At 40.3% G+C, this 12,126-nt stretch overlaps 2 protein-coding genes across 2 annotated transcripts in view; one reads left to right on the top strand and one right to left on the bottom strand.

The window, feature by feature from the left end:
- Window positions 1-841, bottom strand: part of LOC121906052 (E3 ubiquitin-protein ligase pellino homolog 1-like) — a 30,322-nt gene extending 29,481 nt beyond the window's left edge. Inside the window, exon 1 of the mRNA XM_042424723.1 lies at window positions 772-841. The gene's annotated coding sequence lies outside the window, so the exon portion shown is untranslated. The remainder of the gene's footprint in view (window positions 1-771) is intronic.
- LOC121906045 (equilibrative nucleoside transporter 2-like) lies at window positions 804-10,430 on the top strand. Its single transcript, XM_042424713.1, has 13 exons — window positions 804-900; window positions 2,249-2,298; window positions 2,424-2,505; window positions 2,669-2,820; window positions 3,760-3,899; window positions 4,045-4,191; window positions 4,826-4,923; window positions 6,104-6,152; window positions 6,274-6,374; window positions 7,225-7,333; window positions 8,833-8,918; window positions 9,397-9,593; window positions 9,903-10,430. Exons 2-13 carry the CDS (start codon window positions 2,270-2,272, stop codon window positions 10,012-10,014), a joined length of 1,302 nt encoding a protein of 433 aa, XP_042280647.1. The 5' UTR covers window positions 804-900; window positions 2,249-2,269; the 3' UTR covers window positions 10,015-10,430.
- The last annotated feature ends 1,696 nt before the right edge of the window (window positions 10,431-12,126 follow it).

Genomic DNA, 12,126 nt, shown 5'->3' with positions numbered 1-12,126 from the left:
TCATTATGTTTAGCAGCGCAGCAAAACTAAAAACTGTAGTCATCAACTTGACAGGACAGAGGAAACTATCCAGCAACGTTTAGCTTCTGAAATCTGTTTTTAGACAGACAAGCGAAAAGTTAATGGTTTGTTTTCTATATAACTGTGGTTTTGAGGAGTGAAACCGCTTAGAGGAACCAGAAAAACAGGAAGAAACGGGAGGTGGATTATGTTTTTAATTCACATGAAACACAAAATCATTTATTTATCCTGTCATCAGACAAGTTGAACAACTTTGGACGGAGGGTCTTGTGTCTAGTCTGCTGGAAAATAGAGGACGTCAGTTGAGTAGGTGGTCCTTCAATGTGGCCCAGGATGCATTGCGTTTACACTACTGAAATAATGTGGCCACGTGTGGTCCAGACCACCTCCCAATGTGGTCTGAGTGATCGGATCTCAATCCGTCCTCAATGCATCTTGGGTGCGTTTACACCTGTACTTACAGCTGTCCACTTGTGATCGGATCACCTGAGACAGATGTTAATACCAGGTGTAAAAGAAAGAGAGAGAGAGAGAACAGCTGTGGTGGAGGGAGCTAGAGAGTGAGAAAACCGTTGAATCAGATCAATGAAACGTTATTTTCTGATCTTATATCCTAGAACACAAATAAATACGCCCATAAACCCCCACACCTCCGCTCGACCCTACGGTTGACTACCGTACCGCCTAATTTGGGTCATGTTGGCGGGAATCGCATCTAATCGCTCCCTTACTTCCTCTAAAATTGCTTACCGGTAGAAGGCGGGCATATGAGTCATCCCGCCGTATATGCCTCTTTGATTCATTCAAACAGCACTGGTCCAGACAGACAGACGGTCCATACCGGTCCGACCCGGGACAAATACCCGCTCCGACTCTCAGGTGAGTTCTTTCCACCTTGTGTTTATCACTGTTTCCTGCTTTTAGTGATTTTAGTGTTCTGGCAGTTCAACACATGGTTTTTATTTTAGGCGCTAAACGGAAGGCGCGTTAAATACTTAAACTTGTCCGATAATTGAATTGAATCAAAATAAAAGCAATAAACGGACAGACTGTTAGATTCTCACAACTCAACATGTTGAGTTTAATATCCTAAAAGAAAAAAACAAACCGGGACACATGTTGAAATAAACGTGCTGTCAGTTTACTTTCATTTTATTGACAGAGACGTTATATAGTTTAAAAGCTGCTCACAGGATTCAGCTTCTGTTCAAACAGAAACAAGTTACTGACTTATGTTAAATAAACAGATTCTTATATGTTAAATATCACCTGAAGGATGTGGACAGGATATAGAGGTGTGTGTGTGTGTGAGACGCCACGTGTAGAGAGTCTGATGACACAACCTGAGTCACAACCGCCCACACTTTATTCTGAGGAATCCCGTAATCAAATGAAAATACATAGCAACGATGAAAATAGTGGTGATGAAGTCACGTAGTCACTCTACACAGCCTACTGTATTAGCCTACTATATTCATAACTTTGAACTGGCTGATTGTGGACATAGAGCAGTAAATTCATATAATATTTAATTTAATAAAATTGTAAACTTTTCCTACTGGACAACTTTTCAGACTCTTTTCTTGCTTTAATCTCCGTGATTAAGAGGAATACAGATGTACATTCAGTAGCTGCTGTGTAGATTGTTTTCTAGTTTCTGGATTTTGAACCTGAACTTTTAAGCCAAAATGGTAAAAATTAAGTTATAAAATATGAACATCTGCAATTCTTTAACAACTGGACAACTCCACCTGCTCTAAGATGTTTTCAGTTATTTGGAATTGTAATATTTTATTTATTTTACCCCTTTATTGATTTATTTATTGACCTAAAAATGGTCAAGCTTGAATACAAATACATGTTTAATCTCATTTTTACATTCAGTGTTTTTCACAGAATTGAACTTTGTAGATTTTAAAGCCTAACAAACATGTTGAACACATGTCTTATATTTTTCTTAAACTTCCATCATTGACATCAGCGGGTCTGACCTGTAATAACATTCCCATCAGTCTCAGCATCACTTTGTGTTTGGTGCTAATTAGCGAACGTTAGCTTTGCTGACACACTAAATTAAGATGGTGATCACGGTAAACATAGAGCTGGACATGTGCACGACACGTCCTCTTTACCAAAATAAGTGGAGAATAAAATCTACTTGAGTAATTTTACATGTGTTATTAACACGCATTAGTAGGCTGACACTGACGTCATTGTCTTTGTGCAGAAACGTGACAGAAGCTGCAGGATGTTGAGCAAAAACACACCTGTTGACCGGTGAGTTTTGATGTTTTGTATTAAAGTGATAATAAAGAACATTTTCACTCACACACACACATATATATATAAAAATGATGGTTTTTAAACTCGGCTCTGATCATCAAAGTGTTTTCTGTCTGCAGGGGTCAGGCCGTAGGCGCCATCATCTTCGTGCTCGGTCTGGGGACTCTGCTGCCCTGGAACTTCTTCATAACGGCGTCTCAGGTTTTCACTCTCACACCTTCGTCTTCATAATGCTGATCATTTAAGGAAGCATTTGGCTTTAAAGTAGATTAAAGAATACAAACTGTTAAAAAAGGTATAAAGTTGTTAATTTAATGTGAAGCTGTTAACTGATTCTTCTTCTTTTTTCTTCTTCTTCTTAAAGTATTTCAACGAGCGCCTCACACTACCTAACATCACCGCTAATGGCACATCAAGTGTTCCGACTAAAGACTACAATTATGACAGCTGGATGGCGTTGCTTTCCCAGCTGCCCCTGCTGCTGTTCACCCTGCTCAACTCTTTCGTGTATCAGTGGTGAGTTAATGACACTGACTGGGACACACTGGGAACTCTGGGTGTAACGGTTTGTATATATTCATCCTGAACCATTCAGTACACTCCCTGACCCAAACAGTTACTGTCAAAATAGTTTAATAATCCATTTACTCCAACGTGCAGAACATAGACTGTATAAAAATATGGACGTCGTTACCGTGACGTCACTCGTTGGTTTCTGAAGAGCGGCTTTGAAGCACAAAGCGAGCCGCTCCGGCTGTCGCCATCTTGGCAGTGTGTGACGCTGCCTAACTCCCAGCCAATCAAAAATGGGCAAAGAGGCAGGGCCGAATGGCTGAAACAAGCCACCTAGCGGCTGGCGGACCTGTCACTCAAAGCAGCCATGTCCTTCATTATGTATAACTTTACGGCTTAATAAAATTTAAACGGGTGAGTTATAAAAAAATTCACCCCCGTACAGTTGTCATGAAAGAGGAAATTAGCTACAGAGACCAAAACCGTTGTTTGTACCAGACTGTAAACATGTTTATTTCCGCTGTAAAGTTGGACATTTTAACATGGGGGTCTATGGGGATTGACTCGCTTTTGGAGCCTCAAGTGGTCATTCAAGGAACTGCAGTTTTTGGCTTCATTTTACAGCCCCGGAGGTTGCTGCTTGGTGCAGAACAATAATTCTAGTAACGAGTTCCACCTGTAACTTAGCTGCAGCATGCTAATGGATGTATGCTCGCTGTCGATGATGCTAATGATCAAATATCTCAGGAACGTCAGAAATTCATCAGGCTGAAACCAGAAATTTAAGACAAGTTTGTGACGTTAAGATAGTTTGTTGTATCTGACTGAGAACACTTGTAAAAAAAAAAAAAAATCTCAAAAAGTAAAAAAAAGAGAGGTTTAGGAAAAGAAAAATGAAAATGTGAACAGTAAGGTTATTATTTTCCTCTTTGCTCTCTGCAGGGTGAAAGAGCGCCTCCGTGTGGCCTTCAGCCTCGTCGCCATATTCCTCTTATTCACCCTCACGGCTGCTCTGGTCCAGGTCCCCATGCAGCCGGACACCTTCTTCTCTGTCACTATGGCAACCATCTGGTTCATCAACAGTGAGTTTACACATAAACTTCCATCAAAGTACTTTGAGTACTCGTGTTTCTACTGCCATTCAGCTACTGTACTACAACTACTACTAATACTGTGTGTGTGTGTGTGTGTGTGTGTGTGTGTGTGTGTGTGTGTGTGTGTGCGCAGCGTTCAGTGCCGTGCTGCAGGGCAGTCTGTTCGGCATGGTCGGCCTGTTTCCTTCTCGTTACAGCACTCTGTTCATGAGCGGTCAGGGTCTGGCCGGGACCTTCGCTGCTCTGGCGATGCTCTGCTCCCTCCTCAGTAAATCCACTGGTGAGATTATTTTCTAGTCTATAGTATATATATAAAATGGTTGTTTTTAATGTTTTTAATTTGCTTGTTTGGTCTGATGTGAAATCTAAAACCTAAAGATTTTTAATTTATGGTCACATATGATGAAGAAAAACAGTTGAGAGGCTGAAACCGAAGAATATTTAGTGTTTTTGCTTCAAAAATTAGTGAAACAAACTAATCGATTAATCTACAAATCATTGCAGCTCTAATTCATATTATTTTATACAGTACGTCTGTAAAAATACAAACATTAACATTATATTTACAACTGTAAAATGTCCTGCTGAGTATGTATGTTGGTCACCAGAGGATGTAATTCTAAAATAACTCAAACTTTGACTTAGGACTTTGGACTTAGGGTCCACTTACTTGTTTCTTCTGCAGCTTTTGAGGTTTGCTAACTAACTAAAAGCTCAACTTTTTAAGCCAACGTGGAGAAGAACTTGTAAAAGTTCTGAGAATAATGGAAAGCTTGAACATCTACAGTTTCATGACAGCTACTGATGAGGATCATGTGATATTGTTGAAAGCTCCATGACATGATGAGGCTCTGATACGGTCAGATCGACTGGTCCTTTGGGTGTCGATGACTCTGATTTCTGTTCCTCTGCAGGTAACGCAGATGAAAAATCGTCTCCGTTGGGATACTTCATCACTCCATGTGTGGCCACGCTGGTGACTCTGTTCTGTTACCTGCTGCTGCCGCACCTGGTGAGGAGTCCTCACACTCACACACACTCTCAGACACACTCACACACACTCACACACACACACTCACACACACTCTCACACACACTCACACACACACACTCACACACACTCACACTCACACTCACACACTCACACACACTCACACGCACACTCTCAGACACACTCACACACACTCACACACACTCACACACACTCTCACACACACACTCACACACACTCTCACACTCACACTCACACACACTCTCACACTCACACACACTCTCACACTCACACTCACACACACTCACACACACACACTCACACACACTCACACACACTCACACACACACTCACACACACACACACTCTCAGACACACTCACACACACTCACACACACTCACACACACACACTCACACACACTCACACACACACTCACACACACTCACACACACACTCACACACACTCACACACACTCACACACACACTCTCAGACACACTCACACACACTCACACACACTCTCAGACACATACACTCACACACACTCACACACACTCTCACACTCACACTCACACACACTCTCACACTCACACACACTCACACACACTCTCACACTCACACTCACACACACACACTCACACACACTCACACACACTCACACACACACACACACACTCTCAGACACACTCACACACACTCACACACACTCACACACACACACTCACACACACTCACACACACTCACACTCACACACACTCACACACACACTCACACACACTCACACACACTCACACACACACTCTCAGACACACTCACACACACTCACACACACTCTCAGACACACACACTCACACACACTCACACACACTCACACACACACTCACACACACTCACACACACTCACACACACTCACACACTCACACACACTCTCAGACACACTCACACACACTCACACACACTCACACACACTCTCAGACACACTCACACACACTCACACACACTCTCAGACACACTCACACACACTCACACACACTCACACACACACTCACACACACACACTCACACACACACTCACACACACACTCACACACACTCACACACACTCACACACACTCTCAGACACACTCACAGCTTGTAGAATATCATCTTTCAGACCTTCAGATTATGATCTTCTAACAGTGTCGACTCTCCTTTGCAGGAATTTGCTCATTTTTATCTGAACAGAAGTCAGAATCAGGTCGTCACAGGTTGGTGTCTTTAAGTCTCGTCCATCATCATCAGGACCTGCTTTGATCTTTAGTTATGGGTGAAATGAGGTAAAGATCTCAGATAAAGTCACTGACTGGTTTTTTTTTTTTCCATATTAAGAGAAAAATGGTTTGAACAAAGACATGGAGGCCAACGGGATGACTGTCAGTGATCCAGAGGAGAGTCAGGAACGCTCGTCTGTCTTCGCCGTCTTCAAAAAGGTAAAAACACATCTTCATCTGTTTTTTTTACTCTCAAAACATTCGTCCAGGTTGTTAAAAGACACAGAACGACATTTTTGTACTGATAATAGTAAAGATTTGAGTTTGGTGAAAGGTTGGAGCGAGTCTGTTCCAGCTGATGCGGAAAGTTAGGAGAGCAACCAATGATTATTTTCATTATCAATTAATCTGACAAGGATTTTCATGATTAATTAAGAGTCAAAGTTGACGTCTTTCATCGTCTTCTTTTGTCCAACTCCCCCCAAAGATATTCTGTTTATGATATCTATTTATCTTTATGATATGCATGTACGTTTCTTTATAAAGAAAAACATAAAATCGTTACGTTTGTGAAGCTGAAGCTAATATTTGGCACTTTTGATCCATTAACTAATCAATTAATCAACTAATTGTCGCAGCTCTGGATATGATTTAGATTTTTGATTAATTAACTTCACATCTTCAAATGTCCTTTTTTGTCTGAAAACAGTCCAAAACATATTCAGGTTACAAATTTAACAGAAAAAAGAATAAAATCTTCACATTTAAGAACCTGGAATCAGAGAAAGTTTGATATATTTGCTTGTTAATAGTTTTTATCGTTTAAATTCACTTAATTCATTTGTTAATTTGTTAATGGAACTGTTGAGTTTACAGTCCTCGTTTTCACATCTTACTAATTGCGTTGTCCAACATGCTCTTCTTGTTGTCTAGACTGAAACATTTGGTGGAAATAAGTCACAGTATGTGCAGGATGTCTGATGTTGCAGGTTTTAATAATCCTCAGGTTGTTCCCGACTCCAGATGTGTCCTTTTTCAAAGATAAAACATCTTCCTGTGTGTCCCCCAGATCTGGCTGATGGCTCTGTGTGTGACGTGTGTGTTCGCTGTCACCCTGGCGGTGTTTCCTGTCATCACAGTCCGCGTGAGGACTGTTTACAAGGACAACGCTGCCTGGGGTGAGACACCACATCAACATCCTAAAGGACATTAACACTGACATTAACAGAAAGCAGCCACCAACCAGTATCAGTCAGCTCTAGTCTTGTTTCATCACATGTAAAAAAGAAAAATGTCTGCTACAGCAACATATCTGCTCTGTAAATCAGTTGTTCTGTGAGAAAAAAAAAATCAGAAACCCAAAGGAAGAAATTTATATTAATTCTTTGGTTTCATGATGGCGCCCCCTAGTTTTATACTGGTCCGATTAAATACCGTTAGTTCCCCACTTATGCAGCTGGAATCCTTATTTTGATACAGCAAATCAAATCTTTGCATAAAACATGTCGTTCCATCATTTGGAGAACAGATGGTTACACTGAGCCTGATTGCATCCTGCTACACAAGAGCCACAGACTCTGAACAACAACCCACCTTAGCTTTCCTGCTAAAGTCTCCTTCTTATCTAACTTACGAACATGAACACACGTCTTCCTGCACCTTGTTGAATGAGCCATCAAACAAATATTCACCGGGGAAAAGTGCACCGCTAATGTCAGATAGCAGGCTAGATAGCTAATTAGCTGCTCAGCTGCAGCACATTAAACAGCATGAAAACATTGCAAATGTCATTTAGCACCTGTTAGATGCTGGTTTGGTCGTTGCTCTTCAAAAAATAAGCAGTTTGTTTACTTTGTCTCCATTCATACGGTGTAATGCCGGCTGCCTGCCAGCTGCTGTCAATCAAACACAGACACCGACACGCCCCTCCAGCTGCTGTCAATCAAATACAGACACCGACACACCCCTCCTGTTGCTGTCAATCAAACACAGACACCGACACGCCCCTCCAGCTGCTGTCAATCAAACAGACACCAACATGCCCTTCCTGTTGCTGTCAATCAAACACAGACACCGACACACCCCTCCAGCTGCTGTCAATCAAACAGACACCAACATGCCATTCCTGTTGCTGTCAATCAAACACAGACACCGACACGCCCCTCCAGCTGCTGTCAATCAAACACAGACACCAACATGCCCTTCCTGTTGCTGTCAATCAAACACAGACACCGACACGCCCCTCCAGCTGCTGTCAATCAAACACAGACACCAACATGCCCTTCCTGTTGCTGTCAATCAAACACAGACACCGACACGCCCCTCCAGCTGCTGTCAATCAAACAGACACCAACATGCCCTTCCTGTTGCTGTCAATCAAACACAGACACCGACACGCCCCTCCAGCTGCTGTCAATCAAACACAGACACCAACATGCCCTTCCTGTTGCTGTCAATCAAACACAGACACCGACACGCCCCTCCAGCTGCTGTCAATCAAACACAGACACCGACACGTCTCTCCAGCTGCTGCACTTTAGTTCTGAGACTGTTTGGATGAAAAGGCCCATATGTCAAAGAAAAAGAGAAAGTAACAGCAGTAATGTTGTTGTTGTGTTGTTATTGTTGTGTACTTTGTATTCTGCAGTCAGTCATTCCTGCTCTCCGTCTCTCACAGATAAAGTTTTCACCTGCGTTTGCTGCTTCATTGTTTTCAATGTCATGGACTTCCTCGGCCGCAGCGCCCCGTCGATCATCCAATGGGTGAGTCTGCAGCTTTTCCTCTAGAAAGATCCACATTAAAACACTTAAACACAAGACTTCAGTCCACGAAACACTTAACATTATTGGATTCCTGTTGGAGTTTTGCAGATATACATTAAAACAATAAAGTTAGCAACTATTTCCTGAAGGAGATTAGTCCACTGATTATTTTTGAGTGACCGATTTATATGTTTATCTGTAAAATATAAAAAATCATAGACAAATTTTAAGATTTCTTTCTCAGTCTCAGTCAAGTAGTCTGTAACTAACATATATTATAATTGGTTATTTTCTAATAAATTATATAGCACTATGTTTGATCACAGAATTTCATAAATTCATGAGTACGCTTCCAGGACTTAATCATCTCGATATGCTATATGTATCTTATAAAAATGTTACATTATGTTGTCAATCAACCAAACCTAAAGCAGCAACAACAATAACTCAACAACGTCTCTGTGGATGTTTTGTTCAGCCGTCGAAGGAGAGCTCTCTGTTTCCTGCTGCCGTGTTGTCTCGTCTGGTCTTCATCCCTCTGCTCATGATATGTAACGTCCAGAACTCCAAACTCACCGTTGTCCTCAGTCACGACTGCGCCTTCGTCACCGTCATGGCCCTGTTCTCCTTCTCCAACGGATACTTGGCGAGCCTCTGCATGTCCTACGCTCCACAGTAAGTTTGTTGTTGTTTTTTTGTGTTTTTGCTGCAGTCCTGCTGTAGCTGTAAAGCCAAATCAATTAATCGATTAGTTGTTTGGTCTGTAAAATGTCCAAAAATTGTGAAAAATGTTGATCAATGTCTCCCAAAGCCCAAGGCGACGTCTTCAGGTGTTGTTTTGTTCTTACCAACAGTCCACAACCCAAAGATATTCAGTTTATTGTCAGAGAAGACTGAAGAAACAAAAATAATAAGCTTAATTTCATGTTGATTGTTGCAGCTCTAAACTTATGGATGTTTTGTATCTGTGTGTGTGTCCGTCAGGTTGGTGCGTTTGAAGGACTGCGAGACAGCCGGCTCTCTGATGACCTTCTTCCTGGTTCTGGGTCTGGCAGTGGGAGCGTCGTTCTCCTTCCTGCTGGGAACACTGGTGTAGATGACTGACAGGCTGCAGCCCACAGGGACACATATGACTACGTAAAACTTTATTGACCCCTCATTGGGAAATTTGGTTGGAATCAAACAAGGTGAAGAACGAACGGTGAAGTTTCATCCGGTTAGAAGTAAAATATAGGTCACAAATTAAAGCACTTTGAGTAATGATCATAAGTTTGTTTACATATTTCCCACTTTTAGTCCCATTACTAGTTATGGAAAATCTACATGGAAATCCATACACACAGTTTATGTATTTGAAAATCTATTTGTACTGATAAGATGAGGTGAAGTTTATTTCAACAAGGCAACTCAAAGTGCTTTACATCAAACTTAAACAGACTTTATAAAAACACATTTCAATAGGATTTCAATACGATAGAACTAAAATACATAAAACAGGAGAATAAAAATGAATACCACATATGAATAAATAGTATTAAATAAATAAAAATATTAAATAAATACTATTAAATAAATATTAAATAGTCATTTAATTTAATAAAAGGTTCTGGCAAACAGTTTTCTGCAAGTTTGTTCAAGATATGTATAAATGTTAGAAATGGTTAGTAAACAGTGATTATCATTATATGATTACCTGTATTATTATATATATATATATATATATATATATATATATATATATATATATATATATATATATATATATATATATACCCCCCTCCCATGGGGGCAGTGGTGGTGTGTATCTACCAGAGGCCTGCTGGGGGTTTGAGGGTTCTGCTCAGTATCTTAGCTGTTCCTGGGACTGCACTCTTCTGGACTGAGACCTCAGATGTTGTACCTGGAATCTGCTGGAGCCACTCTCCCAGTTTGTGGGTCACAGCCCCCAGTGCTCCCATTATATAGCAGCTGGATAGCTCAGTGGTTACACAAATCCAGTGTGGACCCTTAGGCAAGGTCCTTGATGCTGCTGGCCTACCTCAGTATGAGTGAAACTCGCCCAGGTCAACAAGGTCCACGTCAAGTGTTGGGGTGTTGCTCTGATCACCACTGTTGCCTTTACTCCTCACATCTTTTCTAGCTCCTCTTTCAGCTGTTGGTATTTTTCGAGCTTCTCGTGTTCTTTCCTCCTGATGTTGCTGTATTTATATATATGATGATATTCAGAACAGATGAAAAAGGTGCAGCTATACATGAATGTACAGAAGCCAGAAAAAGTATTTTTGATACATAATTTGTACAACAATCGTGTCTCATTTATTTACTGTTTAACTCTACTGCTGAAAATCAACTCATAACGTATTTTTCTGTCAATCATAAATGATCAATGCAGCCAAAAACATTCTCCAGTTTTACATGAAGATGCTACTGAATGAAAATATACGGGTTCTCTCATTTTAAGCAATAACGTAACTCTATTTAAAAAAGGTTGTATGTTTTAACAAACTTTCTTAAACATGAAGTTACAATTTGTCTTTTGATGTTCTGAATTATTTTGTTTTTCTACTCGGGTTTTTTATTGTGTTTTATATTATTCTGCAGGTTATTTTTTATACTTAAATGTCTCAAAGACATTTTTTATTATTGAAGATATTTTTATTATTTGCTTATTGATTATTTATGTTTTTTTATACTATGAGGGTAATACTACCTTTATGAAGTGAAGTCTTATTGCCTGTTTTTAATAAAATGCATTTATTGTCATTTCTTGTGTTTTCTCTGATCTGGTGGTGACGTTTCGTTTTGAGTGAGTGAAAATTAACAGCGACGACTCATCAAGAACGAGCTGAATGTGTCAAATAAACTTTAAATATCAGTCGATTAATTAATTAGTCAGTTTACAGAAATTTAATCATCAGCTATTTTGATGATCGATTAATTGTTGTGAGTTATTTTTGAAGAATGAAAAAATGCTTCTTAACTGAATATTTTTGGTTTGTGAACAAAAGAAAACATTGTTTGTTGCATCTTGTGCTTTCGGAAATGGTGATCAGCATTTTTCACCATTTTAAAGACCAAACGACTAATCGATTAACTGAGACAGATCAATAGATTTATCAATGAATGAAACTGAATTAAGCCCCAACAGTTGGATGATCTGTGCAGCCATTATACTCGTCAGCCAGTGTGTGTGGCTGCAGGTGTCTTA

The sequence above is a fragment of the Thunnus maccoyii genome, chromosome 2, assembly GCF_910596095.1.
Source record: "Thunnus maccoyii chromosome 2, fThuMac1.1, whole genome shotgun sequence".
NCBI classification, from domain to species: domain Eukaryota; kingdom Metazoa; phylum Chordata; class Actinopteri; order Scombriformes; family Scombridae; genus Thunnus; species Thunnus maccoyii.
Note: the sequence above shows the minus strand (reverse complement) of the source record. Positions and strands in the feature narration are given on the sequence as shown.

Coding starts and splice junctions, on each gene's coding strand:
- LOC121906045 (XM_042424713.1), top strand. CDS start 2,270: ATGTTGAGCAAAAACACACCTGTTGACCG. Junction 6,153..6,273: donor TCAGAATCAGGTCGTCACAG/GTTGGTGTCTTT, acceptor TTCCATATTAAG/AGAAAAATGGTTTGAACAAA. Junction 7,334..8,832: donor CAAGGACAACGCTGCCTGGG/GTGAGACACCAC, acceptor CGTCTCTCACAG/ATAAAGTTTTCACCTGCGTT.